Source organism: Rhineura floridana, chromosome 8 (assembly GCF_030035675.1).
Source record: "Rhineura floridana isolate rRhiFlo1 chromosome 8, rRhiFlo1.hap2, whole genome shotgun sequence".
NCBI classification, from domain to species: Eukaryota; Metazoa; Chordata; class Lepidosauria; order Squamata; family Rhineuridae; genus Rhineura; species Rhineura floridana.
In genome coordinates, this window is record NC_084487.1 from 7,945,551 (window position 1) to 7,960,499 (window position 14,949).

Genomic DNA, 14,949 nt, shown 5'->3' on the forward strand with positions numbered 1-14,949 from the left:
CAAATCCAAACCCTTCCACCCAACACCATCGTCTCATCCACGCATTGAAACTGCTAAGCTGGTCCTGTCTGGCTGGTCCTGCGCGTGGAACCGGTAGCATTTCAGAGAAAGCCATTACAGAGAAAGCCTTACCAAGAAAGCTTTTAAAAAAATCAGATGTGGGAGGTTGCCCCCAGGTCTTCCTGCTTGTTCCTCCCCCTCCAAATAGGCATACCCTTATGAAGGTGTGGGGGAACCAGCAGAAGCTTGCTGGCACCAGGAGAGGCCTTCCCAGCCTCTGATTAACTGGAAATGTAATTCCCTGGTATATGTAGGGTTCTGCACCACCCAGTGCAAACCTTTTGTATGAGGGAGGGAGGGATGGGAGATGCAGTTCACGTTTAAAAGCAAACCTATCTAATTTGCACTTTCTGAAACAACAGCCATTCTTTGAAAGTTGCAGTTCTCCGAATTTTGCAGTGCAGCAGTTCTCCAGACAAATAATGTGTACAAAAATTCATGCACTAAGGGGAAATGTGCATCTAAATGCATGTATCAGTGAAAATAACATACAAAAATGCATTATATTAGGAGGGAAATGCTGTACAAAATGTCTATACTAGGCAAAATTGCATACAAAAATGTATATGTTAGGGCCCATCCATACCTAACCACAAAATCCACATTTTCCATATTTGGTTGGTGGCCTCGAGATCCATACATGTCCTGTTTGTGGTTGGATTATTGGGAAATACCGATTATCAAGCATCCATACGAGTGGGCTTTTTTTTTTGGTCTAAATTGGTTTAGCATTGGCCACTCCTCTAAGTCCACCCCTTTTCAGTTATTGGTCCGTAATGGTTGTTCACTTTCCGTGCACGTTTTTGGAAGACCGCAGAAACATATATCTTTTTTTCTAATTCCCGCACATGCACAGGTTTGTGGATGTTGTATTGGGTGGGAAGGAGACAGGGGGCTTGGCATATGATGGAGGAACGACCGCGGACTGCCTATTGCAGGAAAGTCCATAGCATTGCATCCGAGCACATGGATGTTAATGTGATTGATTATCGATATAGGAAAGCATATTGGGTTTTCAGTGGTATTTCTAATGCATATTTGTGAACGCAAAAATCCGTACTAACTTGCAACATCATATGGATGAAGGCGAATTAATGAGGATGCAAAGCTATAACAATGCAGATTATACAGTCGTATGGACGGGCCTTCAGAATAAATTCACAGTAAAATGCTGATGAATTTTCATTCGGACTTTAAAAAAAAAATCAAACAGATGTGGAAATGCGGAGGACGGAATTTAAGATTGGAAAAATGAGAAACCAAAACTGAGAGAGTCACCCATCCCTAGGAACAGAAGGCACAGACAACTACAAAAACCTTGTAACTCAGCTGGAAATGATTATCCTGAGCATACTCCAGAAATGTTATTTCCTACTGGGAGTCCTGGGATTTATGGTTTCCTGTGTCCCCCGTTTCAGATGAACTCAACTGAGAAACAGCACTGCAAATCAAGGAACCCTAGCAGAAAATGAAAGTCATTTCCAAGGCCTGTTATGGCTCTGAGCCCTTCCTATTGCTGGGTGTCCTCCAGAAGGGTTATTTTCATCGGTGATCTAATGGGGAGGGCAGGCATCATGTGTCAATATTATTGCAAATGAGAGCCATATTTGTAGGAATGCGTGCCTTGTTCACAATGGGGTGTGTGGATTTCTGAACTCCCCACATTCACCCCCTTCTTTACAAATTTCACTTCCTGGGAAAAGGCCCGTTTTAGCATTCACATGATGCTCAAAGTTATGAGAGTTAATTTTATCCTATTATTTGATGCATTTACTACACCATGTTTACATATACATGTAAGCAGAGGCTCCGCCCACCTCACCTAAGTCATTGGCTAAGCTTCTGTGAGGTCATGGAATGTTGTCATTTTAATTGCTGACAGGGAAGGCTCAGTCATAGGATGCTGAGAAAGAGCTCAGCTGCTGTGAAGGAAATGAAGCTAGCAGAACACACATATAGGCAGCCTAGTGATTAAAGGTTGTATCCAAGAACAGACCTATTGAAGTTAATGTTCCTAAGTTCGTCATGCCCATCAATGTCAATGGGTCTGCTCTGAGTATGACAAGCATTGGATACAATCCTCAGGCTTTGGGGGTCCGTATCATTTCCACAGTAAAACTTAAAGTTGGATGCTGGCTCATCTCAAAGCCAAAGAGGAACCCGGGTCTTTCTCACTCACCCCAAGGGCCTGGGGGCTCTTTGGTGTGGTCCATCTGCTCATGAGTTTTGTTTCTCTTGGCCCAGGGTAAGAACCTGATCCCACTTACGGGAGGGAACGCCAAGCTGAATTATACCGTGCTGGTCGGTGAGAAGCCCTGTGTGCCCACGGTGTCAGAAGTGCAGCTGCTGTGTGAGTCCCCGAATCTTACTGGACGGCATAAAGTGATGGTAAGCAGCTGTGGTCACACGCAGCATAGCAAGGGCGATGCACATCTTGAAGAAAGGCTGGATTCTGCGACCTGCATAAATTATGCAAAGTCAAGCAAAGTTGTGCCATTTATCTTCTTTTGCCTAATATATTCTTTCACATAATATACTTAGAGGCTTTTGTTGATTAAGCAGTATATCCCGGGTAGTGGGCCCAAGCCTGTGGAACTCCCAACTGAGATTAGGCAGGCACCTTCCCTGTTGAACTTCAGGCGCATGACTAAGAGTTTTTTATTCCAGCAGGCATTTTAAGGTAGTGTTTGGTTTAATGATGGCTTTCTATTTTATGTATGGCTTGTTTTGGTGTACGTCACTTAGAAATGCAGATAATTAGGTGGTATATAGATGTTATAAATAAATAAATAAAGTATTCTTCAGCTTTTACTAACTTGTTCCTGTTTTGCTAGTTATGGGGAAAGGCAAGGTGCTATATAGACCACTTAAACTCTACTCCTTAACACTGCAAATCTTAGTATGTATGTATATCCTCAGTTAAGAAACTTTAAACATATGCTTGGACAATAAGGGCTGGAAACTTGGTTTTGGAAGTAAAGAAAGCTGAGATTCTCAGGAAGCTGACTGTTGCAGACAGTGCCGCCCTGGGCTCCTGCTGGGAGGAAGAATGGGATATATATTAATTAATTAATCAATCAACCAATTAATTGATTGATTTGGGGCTTTGCAAAGGGCTTTCTTTAGTGTCTTGAGCTTAGCAGGCCTCCTCACTTCCTTCCTCTAACCTTCAGGCTCGCGTAGGAGGGATGGAGTTTTCCCCAGGGATGGTGAACATCTCCCCAGACAGCCCGCTCAGCCTGCCTGCCATCGTCAGCATTGCTGTGGCAGGAGGGCTCCTCATCATCTTCATTGTGGCTGTGCTGATTGCCTACAAGCGCAAGTCCCGCGAAAGTGACCTCACCCTCAAGCGGCTCCAGATGCAAATGGACAACCTGGAGTCCCGGGTGGCCTTAGAATGCAAGGAAGGTACGGCAAGCATAAGGGGTCATAAGGGGTTTGGGGGGGGGAATCCCTCTGTTGTATGCAGAGTGGGGATGTGCGTGTGTGTGTGCCCATTTTGAGATCCAGGGCAACTGAGAATCTGCATGGCTCGTATTATGGGTAAGAATGAACCTGCTAGCTGAGGAATTAAGTGCTAATGAGTAGGATAAGGGGATAGAAGAGATTAGAGTTTCTGTTTTCTTGGCACAGAGTTAGAATTTTCAGTTTAGAATGGGGTGGGGATAGCCTGAGGGCCGCACCACTCTTTATTCCCCATCCAGGGAAGCATTGTCAGAATTTGAGGACTCGCTCCAGCCAGGGGGGGGGGAACAGCCAAGGGTGGTGTGAAGCGGGGCCAGTAGAGGATGTGGGGAGGGGGGTGTCCTGGGGACCATCTCAAGGGCCAGGTAGAGAGCCACCAAGGGCCACCTTTGTGCCACAGACCTGAAGTCTCCCACCCCTGGCTTAGAACCAGGGAAGTGGGAATGGGAGGAAAATGAAGCAAGGAATAAGGAAGCAGCCTCCTATTGAGTCAGACCACGGGTCCGTCTAGCCTGGGACTGCCACTGTCCCAGTTGACGGCAGCTTTGCAAGCAGAGGCAGAGGTCCTTCCCAGTCCTTCCACCCAAGATTCTTTTGACAGGAGATCGCAGGGGGTTGATTGGGTTCATCTTGGTAGCTGCCAGGATGGAGACTGCAAAGAATTGGAAACACAATTATCATTTCACAATAGAAAACTGGCTCAGCCGCCTCTGGCATACTGCAGGGGCTGAAAGAACGACTTTCAAATTGCAATTAGCAAAAGGAAAATCGACAGCATTGGACTTTTCTCCGGTATGGGATATGTTTGTAGTTTAGATTCGAGAGCACAGACCCACAACAGGAATGACAAGGCTCTGCGACAAGGGCTAGAATGGGAGATGGAATTGCCATGAAACTGGATAGTAGTTGTTGTCAGATTTCTTTCTGTTGTAAACCACCCAGAGAGCTTTGGCTATGGGGCGGTATACAAATGCAATCAATCAATCAATCAATAAATCAATCAAATCCTGTCCTTCCCCCCAATAGGAGCCCAGGGGGCATAACCCTCCCTCGAATTTGGCATGCAGGACTTTGTTGATGTTATATATTTTATTTGTACTTAACTCTATTGATATGTGTAATGCCACCCTACTCCTTTCAAAAGAATATTAAATTTTTTAAAAAGAAGAAGAAATCTGAAGCCTCTTACGGGCAAAATATGTGCTCCTTCACTGAGTGTGTGCTCTATCAACATCTAAATAATATCTTGTATCTTAGCCAAGCCATTCTTTAGGGAGGGTGCTTTTTTTGGGGGGGGGGCTGCTCTGTATGGTTTACAACACTTGCATCCCGTCCTTCCTAAAAGAGGTCAGGGCAATGTAGATGAGGGCGATCCCACGTTATTCTTACGGGACTTCTTTGAGGTAGGATAAGCTGAAAGGTGCTGATGAGCCCTGAGTACCTCTGTGAGTTTCATGGCTGGGTGGGAATTTGAACTCCAGTCACTCTGATCAAAGCCTGGCACCCAATCCGCTGTATTACCCTGGATCTTCTCCACTCAGGATTAACTTTTCCATTTAATATTCCAGCTTTGTTTGTCTCCTGTGCTCCCCCTTAAATCATAGCTTTTGCAGAACTGCAGACTGACATCCATGAGCTGACGAGTGATTTAGATGGAGCCGGCATCCCGTTTCTGGATTATCGGACATATACAATGAGGGTGCTTTTCCCTGGCATTGAAGATCATCCCGTGCTGAGGGATTTGGAGGTAAGAGAGTTTCTTAGACATAGCAGCATAGGAAGTTGCCTTATACCGAATCAGACCACTGGTCCATCTAACTAAGTATCGTCTACACTGGCTGGCAGCTGCAGAGTTTCAAGCATGGGTCTCTCCAGTCCTACCTGGAGATGTTGTACAAGCATTTCTGTACTGCCATATTGTATAATATTAGAGAGGCTTACAATGTTAAAAGGCAAAACACATTTAAAAAATACAAAATTACAGATAAAACATTAAGGTGACTGGCTAGTCAAAATTAAACAGCTGTAAGTCCTGTTGGCATAAAAAGGCCTTTAAGAGAGACCTGAAAGTCAAAAGCGAGGGTGCCTGCCAAATCTCTGATGGAAGAAACAGACGACACCAAATGCCCGGCTTCTAGTCGAGGCCTGTCAGGCCTCTGTCACATGGGGGGCAGCTGACAGCATGCCTTCAGGTGATCCCAGTGACTGAGCTGGGATGTAAAAGGTCAGGCCGTTCTTAAAATATCCTGGACCCAAGTTGTTGAGGGCTTGCGCTTTGGGCCTTCTGCATGCAAAGCAGGTGCTCCACCACTGAGCTGCAGCCGTTACCTAAAGGGAGCATGGGAAGAAGCTGCCAAATAGTGAGTCAGACCGTTGGTCCATCTAGCTCTGCAGTGGCTGGCAGTGGCTCTCCATTCAGGTGGGGGCATTCCCAGCCATACCTGCAGGTGCCGGTGATAGAACCTGGGACCTTCTGCATGCAAAGCAGATGCTCTACCACTCCAACAAGCTGTCCTCTTGGACTCCTTGCCTTGTTGTGTTGCAAACTCATGATCAAACTCATGAATTCATACACCTGTACCCTAAACAGACAAATCTTGTAACAGAACCAATGAAACTGCTAAAGATCATTGGGGAGGGGAGTCATCAGATGTAATACTCCTTGGATTAATTATGGATTTGGCCCAGACCCCCATGGAGTCTAGGCTGATAATTGGATCTTCCCTTTCCCAAACTTATCAAAGAAAAGGGCAGTGGCAGGGATGGTGCCTGGGATTGTTGCTAGTAATAGTGCTTCATAATTTAGGCCCTTGCTTGCAGCATGAGCAACAGTGTCCGGGGCCATGGGGAATACTGAGAAATGTAGTTCCTATGGCTCCCAGGCAAAGAAGAATTCCTGATCCAAAAGCAATTTGCAAATGAAGTTTCAAAGTAATAAATAAATAAATACATTACGGGTGGTAGTGGTGTACCGGTAGCACCTACAGGTGATAACTTCAGTGCATCCAATTGCTTTACTGGAGCAGAGCCTGAGAGAAAAGATCCCATGGGCTGTCCTTTAAAGCCCCAGCATTCTGTTCTCCAAATGGTAAGCCAGATTTCCAGGCCTCCCCATCCCAGTGCTGGAAATGCTAGGGCTTTAAAGGACAGTCAGCGGGAGCTTTTCTCCTTGATCTTAGCGCTAAGCATTACGGTGCTTGAGATTTATTTATTTATTTAATTAAGCTTATATACCGCCCGACTAGCAACAGCTTTCTGGGCGGTGAACATTAAAAATACAATAAAAATAACACAAAACTGTACACAAAACTGTACAGTCTAAAATCAAAATATAATAATTCAGAATTAACAGGAATTAAAATGCCTCAGAGAAGAGAAAGGTTTTAACCTGGCGCCGAAAAGATGATAGGGTCGGCGCCAGGCGCACCTCCTCGAGGAGACCATTCCATAGTTCAGAGATCAGAGATAACGTCCCCTGCCTGCTCCTTAAGAGTAAAAGGCAGCATTTTTCTCCATGCCAGTGGTGGAGTGGAGAGGGCTGGAAGTGCTGATTACTTGTGTGTATGTTTGTGTGTAAGAGTATATCTATAAATGTTTGACTCTGTGTGTGTGTGTGTGAGGGAGAGAGAATTGTGAGCCTATGTCTGGTGAGTGTTTGTGCTGTACGCCTGGAGGGCATGCATGTATGGTGGTGAGTATATGTGCATGGTCAGCATGTGTAGTATGTGTGTGTGCATGCGCATCCGTTGGCCGCACCACCGCTGGCATGTGGCCCTTGGAGGGATGGCTGACCTTGAGTGTGGCCCTCAGGCCAGAAAAGGTTGGCCAGCCCGGCTTCAATCAGTCCTCTCCCCTTCCAGCGTACCAATTCTCTGCAGCTCCCCTGGAATGGCGCCCGGCCCGTGAGAGCCAAGGGTGGCCTCCTCCTGCATACCTGTGTGGCTGAGCGGCATGTGCGGCCGCCTGTACCGCCTCACCAGCCATAATGAGTTCAGTCAGTCTTAATGCTAGTCCTGAGCGGGCATTGGTACTTGTTGTAAAACATGGTTTGCCACAGTAAGCAGTCTCTGCTGTGGAGTGGAGCACACAGACTGTGCTCGCAAAGGCATGCTGTGTGCCAGAGGTGGAAAAGAGGAGAGCGGGTGGTGATGGCAGCCCTCCTTGAAAAATATTGGCAGGTACTCCCCTTGTGGGAGGCCTGTGAGGAGAATCTAGGAGCTCAGGACAAAGGCACGTGGCCTGATTTTTTCAAAGGAAAGCCGCCATCACTTGTGAAAGGGCTAGTTCCATAGATTGTATATTATTATTATTATTATTATTATTATTATTATTATTATTATTATTATTATTATTATTATTATTATTATTATTATTATTATTATTATATTATTATTATTATTATTATTATATTATTATTATTATATTATTATTATTATTAGTAGTAGTAGTAGTAGCAGCAGCAGCAGCAGCAGCAGCAGCAGCAGCAGCAGCAGCAGTAGTATCCACCCTTCACCCAGAGGTGAAGGCACATGAGGCCAGCTTCCTGCTGAAGCTAAGCAGGGTCAGGTCTGGTCAGTGCCTGGATGGGAGACCGCCTGGGAACCGCACGGAAGCCGCCTTGGATTTCTATGATGAAAAGAAAGGCGGGGTATAAATGTAATAAATAAATAAATAAAACAGTTAAAACAACCTAAACAACATCACAGAAAATTGGGTGGGTCCTAAAAGTATACATCTTGGGTGTCAAAGGCCAGGATAAAAGAGATGCGTCCTCCGCCAAAAGTTGACCAACGAAGTTGCCGGATGCACCTCAGTGAGGGGTGAGTTCCAGAGCTTAGGGGCTGCCACTGAGAATGCCCTCTCCTGGGCCATCACCACCCCAAGCTTCTGAGGGTGGTGGAACTGCCAATCTCAACACCTGAGAGGGTCTGTAGGGAAGGAGGTGGCCTTGCAGATATTTGGGACTGAGTCATTTAGGGCTTTAAACACTAAAGTTAGCACCTTGAACTGTGCCCAGAAATGAACTGGCAACCAACACAGCTGTTTTAAAATGGGTTATATGAGTTCTAAAGGAAATCCCTGCCAGTAATCTGGCTGCTGTAGTTTGGACCAGTTGAGGTTTCCGAGACATCTTCAAGGGCAGCCCCACGTAGAGCACATTGCAATAATCCAGTCTGGAAGTTACCAGAGCATGGAGCACTATGGCCAAGTCTTCTATGTCCAAAAGGGGCTGAAGCTGGTGAACCAGCTGGAGCTGGAAAAAGGCACTCCTAGCCACTGAGGCCTCCTGAACCTCCAATGACAATGTTGGATCAAGGAGTACCCCTAGCCTATAGACCTGCTCCTTCAAGGAAAGAGCAACCCCATCCAGAACAGGCCGTCTTCCCACCTCCTGGATGTCAGACTGTAGACACATAACACCTCTGTCTTTTCAGGATTCAGCCTCAATTTTTTGGCCCATGTCATCACTGTCTTCAACACATACGGGGTTATATGCTAGCTGGCAACCAAGCAGTTCATCTCTGTGTTTTTGACAGGTTCCTGGATATCGGCAAGAGCGGGTTGAGAAAGGCCTGAAACTGTTTGCCCAGCTCATCAACAACAAGGTCTTCCTCCTGTCCTTCATTCGCACCCTGGAGTCCCAGCGCAGCTTCTCCATGCGAGACCGTGGCAATGTGGCATCCCTCATCATGACGGTGCTGCAGAGCAAGCTGGAGTATGCCACCGATGTCCTCAAGCAACTCCTGGCCGACCTCATAGACAAAAACCTGGAGAGCAAAAACCACCCCAAGCTGCTGCTCCGCAGGTAAGCGCTGGGACAGATAAGATGTCTCCCTGGCTCAGGTTCCAGCTCATTCAATTTGCAGTCACTCTCGAGGCCAACTACGACAGTCTACCGGGTGGATCCAGCGTTGCATTTGGATCCATTGGCAGGTGCTTGGGATCATAGAATCACAGAATAGTAGAGTTGGAAGGGGCCTATAAGGCCATCAAGTCCAACCCCCTGCTCAATGCAGGAATCCAAATCAAAGCATTCCCGACAGATGGCTGTCCAGCTGCCTCTTGAAGGCCTCCAGTGTCAGAGAGCCCACTACCTCTCTAGGTCATTGATTCCATTGTCGTATGGCTCTAATGGATAGCTATGAAATAAACTTAAGTGCCATGTTGAGCGGCTTAAGACTGGAACAGACATGACACTGACATGGGGTGGGACTCAAAGTAGATTGTGATATTTTAGATTTGCCTGCAGAAGTGAACATTTCACATTCTGAAAAGAGACAACCCCTTGCACAGCCCCTATTCTTCCCAGTGGCTGCCTGGTTGGCGTTGAGCCATGACAAGGCCTCTTCAGTGGTGGCTCCCCATTTGTGGAATGCCCTCTCAGGTGAGGAGTGTCTGTGACCGCCATTACTGACTTTTAGGAGGAATTTGAAAATGTTCCTGTTTACCCAGGCATTTGATGGCTGAAGGAGACTTTTCCTGGCACCCTGCAGATCACTGGATGAAAGAATGTTTTCAACTGGTTTGAGAGTGCTTTTTTATTGTTGTTAAATTGTTTTGTTGATGTGTTTGCCAGCCTGGGCTCCTTCGGAAGGAAAAGTGAGATATAAATTCAAATAATAATAGTAATGGCTTTCTGACTTGTGTCAGAAGCCGGCGTGTGCTTCTCTGTCGCTCTGTAGTCCTCAGGCAACTGGTCGACAGAGTCCGGTGTTCCTTCTGGCAGAGAGGAACCATACTGGCTCCGTACAGTGGCTTCCTCTCTGACCAGTAGATGGGGCCAGGTTAGTCTTTACCCAGAGCAGTAGTTCTCAAACTTTTTTGGTTTGCAGCGCACTGTAAAACATATAAAAATTTTCTGGCGCACTTCATCTACAAAATTAAAAATATATTAATATATTTTAAACTATGAATAAAAATAACTTAAAGTTTACAAATGGGTTTCTTCTCATTTTTAAAATATACTTTCATAATATTCGCGGCACACCTAGTCACCTCTTGCGGCGCACCAGTGTGGCGTGGCGCACCGTTTGAGAATCACTGACCTAGAGACTTACTGTGGCAGAGACTTAGGGATGGGGGAGAAATTCAACCCAGTTCCCATTTGAAGGTGAACATACGTAATTCGCACTTCCTGAAACAACATGCAGACTGAAACACAGCCATCCTTGGAAATCCACAGGTCTCTGAGTTGTACAGCGCAGCTCTTCAGCCAAGTCAATATGTGCAAAGATCCATATGAAGTGTGCCTAAAAATGCAGTTATTTTTGAAAGTAACATTTGGTTTGTGAAAATGAGTATATTATTTATTTGTTTATTTATTTATTTAATTTGTATCCCGCCCTTCCTCCCCACAGGAGCCTGGGGCAGCAAACAAAGCACTAAACACATTTTAAAACATCATAAAAACAGACCTTAAAATACATTAAAACAAAACAGCATTAAAAACATTTTAAAAAAAACATTTAAAAGGGGTTAAAAACATTATTAAAAACATGTTAAACAATTCTGACACAGACACAGGCTGCGATAGGTCTCAACTTAAAAGGCTTGTGGAAAGAGGCAAAACAAAGTATTAGAACCCTAAAATACTAATGCATTTTCATGAGGATTTTGTTTTACTGTTTGAAGTACATATTTTAGTCCATTATTATTATGATTATTATTATTATTATTATTATGATTATGATTATTATTATTATTATTATTATTAATAATAATAATAATAAAACATAAATTATTGTACATATTAACAAGAACTTAAAAAAACACCTCTCAAACTGATGTGAAAATGTTGAGAACTGAACTTAAGATTGGAAAGAATCAGAAACTGAGAGAAAACGAAAGGGACAGATTCACCCATCCCTACCAGGGACCCAAAGTTACATCCACATGCAAGGTGGAGGACAGAGGGAACAGTTTGTACAAACTGAATTTGAGTTGTGTGCAAGAGAGAGGGTACGGGACAGGAATTGATCACTTCTTGTAACAGAACTACACAGCATATAATTGGGGTTTTTTCAACATGCCTCAGAGGCCTTTTTCAGAAGCTATTGCTCACCCATAGACCAATACAAGGTTAGTCAACATGATGCCCTCCAGAGGTTGTGGGCTACAGCTCTCATCAGCCACAGCCAGCATGGCCAATGGTCAGGGATGATGGGAGTTGTAATCCACATCTGGAGGACACCACATTGGCAAACCCTGGACCAGTGCACTGTACCACTGTTCCAAAGTTGCGAGCAGTGCACTGACTAATTCCTTACTGTGGTGTCCACATGTAGTGAGAAATTGTCTGCAGGGATGGAGCCTGCACACATATAGCTGTCTGTGTGAAGTCATTCACATGACTGAAACTCTGTGCAATTGGGGTTTCAGGTTGGGTGGAAGCTTTCATGGGTACAGCTTGATATGTGAAGGCTTTCTCTCTCCAGATCAGGAGTGGGAAACCTCAAGCCTGGGAACCAAATGTGGCCCTGCAAGCCTCTCTGCCTGGCCCTCAGACCTCTCCCAGAGCCAAACCTTTCACTGGCGTTGCTTTGCACTGTCCTTGACGTTTTGCCTGGCCTGAATGTGTCCTTCTACTCTGATAATGCCTCTTGCTTGCCTCGATGAAGGATAGAGAAGGGTGTGTGAGTGTGTGTAGTAGAAACTAGCCTGCTGTGACAAAGGTAACATTTATATTCCTTGCACTACTTTTACCTCTGGTCCCTTTTGCTTGCTGGCATGTGGCCTTGGGAGGTTGCCCAGATGGGAATGTGGCCCTCGGAATGATAAAAGTTCCCTACCCTGCTCAGACATGCATGCCATTTGTGCAAATGTCTGGGGGCAACGCTAGTTGCTGCAATCCTGCTTCCCACTCACATGTTGGTGTATAAGTGGGCAATAGCTTCTGAATTGTTCATCTGTGCAAATGCATGCAAAATATTTTTTGTGAGATATTTATTCATTTCAAAAAACAAAAACCCAACCCACCATTTAACTTACATCTTCCTTTTATTACCTCTGCTACTTCCCCATCTAATACATCTTATTTGGCCCACCGAAGCTGAAGCCTCTTAGCAGAATGTGTGTGTAACACATGAGAAGGCGTGATCTCTCTCTTGCTTGCCTGGTGCATAATGCATCCAACAAAAGCATCTTCTGGCGTTATGACTGAATACAGCCAAACAAAGAAGCCCATTCCCCATATTGTGGTTTGGGCTTTGGAATTCTAATAAGATTGCAAAGCCGGAGGTCCAGAATAGGGACCTTGACTGTGCTTGTAGCTTTATCTAGGGATGCTGAAGTAATCTGGTTCAAGTTTGATTTCCAATCCAGATACAGTTGCTCTGTTTGTGCAATTTTCCTGAACCTACTTCCTGTTTGCTTCCATCTGGTTTATTTTCCGGCGGGAGGAGGGGTACTGACAAATGGCTTCACAGATAGCCAGGGCTTAAGAATAGAGACGCACATCTGAACGTCCAAGAGAATATCATATTAAAAGCAATGGATCTCTCCCCCCCCCCAACTTTGCTGCATTGCTTAACATCCTGTCTGAAGAAGAGTTCTGGAGCAGTCAAAAGCTTGCTCACTATTTTGTGGTAGTTTGTTGCCTGACTGTAGTTTTTGGATTTTTCTTATGGGCCAACATGGCTTGTCTTGGAGAACTCTTATCTGATGTGGCTTCCATCCCAGTCTTGCAATGTGTGGGTTCCAAAACAGTCTTTTCAATGCTAAATCCATATTAAATGACTCATAAGGATCCCAGAAACCAAATGGTTTTAAAAGAACTTAAGAAGAGCCCTGCTGGATCTGGTCAAAGGCCCATCTAGTCCAGCATCCTGTTCTCACAATGGCCAGCCAGGTGCCCCAATGGGAAGCCCACAATTAGGACCTGAAGCAACAGCATTTCCCCACTTGTGATTCCCAACAACTGGCATTCAGAGACATGCTACCTCCTTTTTCTGTCCAGTTAAAAGACATACGGTATATAAGTCATGGCTAATGAACAGATACCAAATTTCACCCCAGAGCAAAAAATCAAGGCAAACTCCATTTGGAAATTCAGATGAAGAGAATTTTATCCTGAACAAATTCCATTTATGAAACCATTTGCTCCTTTGCAAACAGTTTCCATGAAAGACCGATGTAGATTCAGAATCAGAATACTCAGGGCAGGGGGACAGGAGAAAACAAGCAAAGAGAATCTCTTCTCTGGGAGGTCTGTGCAAGTAATTTTTCTTTCCCTTTCCCATTCACTCTAGGACAGAATCTGTGGCTGAGAAGATGCTCACTAACTGGTTCACCTTCCTGCTCTACAAGTTTCTCAAGGTAAGAGGAGCAAGTTTAGGTGATGACCTCATGCTTGGGCATTTACTGTACCGTTGTTTTGTTAGTTGGTCACCCTGGGGATTTTTTTCTTTTAAAAAAGCTATGGTTTTAGTATGCAGTTGGACCATTTTTAACATTTGTTGGCTACATTGAGTTACCCAAGTTGGTTAGAAAAACAAGGGAAATAGTGTGACAAGAAGGTAAACAAGTCCCACTGAAAGCTGAAATTGTCATCTACCCTCTATGAATCTGATGTGAAATGAGAGGGAGAACCAGCTAGCCTGGCAGTCTGGAGATGCAGAATTTAAACAGAGCTGGCCATGCTCCGTGCTTGGACATGGGATGAATGAGCCAGCTTATTTCTGTCCCTTGATAGTTTCTCATAGATGCATCTCATATCTAGCCAATTGATCACTGTGCTGCCTGCAGATCCCATCTTATCAGGAGATCTGTTCCATGCAATGTAGGAATTGGTGTTACGGCATCTCCCCTTTGGGATTCCCTCCCTTTAAATATTAGACAGGCACCATCTCTGTTGTCTTCTTGGTGCCACCTGAAGACCTTTTTATTCCAACAAGCCTTTTAAGTGAGATCTTTCCCTGTCTGTATTGGATTTTTTTTTTAGATATTTTAATTGTTTTATTGTTTATGTGTTTGCTGCACTGGGCTCCGTTGGGAGGTAGAGTGGGTAATAATAATAACAACTACAAGCAACAACAATATTAATAAATACACTGTGCTTTTTCTTGCACAGTTTCTCATGTGAGGCAATTGACAGGTAGGCGGCCTCATCCACCTGTCAAACGTGGTCTACCAGGGGTGGCTGACCAGATCCAGTGCCCCACCCTTGATGTAAGAGATGGCTGAGGTGGTCTGTGACATATTTAAAACACCCACCACATGCTCTCACTGGCTTAGTACTCATGACACAAACAACCCTTCTTCCTTACAGCACTCACTACACTTTCCTGTGTGACCACAAGACATCACATTCTAGGAAGTACTGATAAGCTGCTTCAAGTACAAACAGGAATTTTCTAAATGTGTAAGGATAGAATATGGAGAAACCGATTGGTTCCCCATGGAAAAGGGTGTGAGACAGGGGTGCAT

The 14,949-nt window shown here is 44.8% G+C and overlaps 1 protein-coding gene across 8 annotated transcripts in view; it reads left to right on the forward strand.

The window, feature by feature from the left end:
• The window catches only part of PLXNA4 (plexin A4), a 748,486-nt gene that overhangs the window by 648,653 nt on the left and 84,884 nt on the right, over window positions 1-14,949 (forward strand). For all 8 annotated transcript variants that reach the window (XM_061638090.1, XM_061638091.1, XM_061638093.1 and 5 more), the window contains 5 exons: window positions 2,305-2,448; window positions 3,234-3,468; window positions 5,130-5,272; window positions 9,063-9,331; window positions 13,773-13,839. In XM_061638090.1, the coding sequence (XP_061494074.1) occupies window positions 2,305-2,448; window positions 3,234-3,468; window positions 5,130-5,272; window positions 9,063-9,331; window positions 13,773-13,839 (858 nt within the window). The remainder of the gene's footprint in view (window positions 1-2,304; window positions 2,449-3,233; window positions 3,469-5,129; window positions 5,273-9,062; window positions 9,332-13,772; window positions 13,840-14,949) is intronic.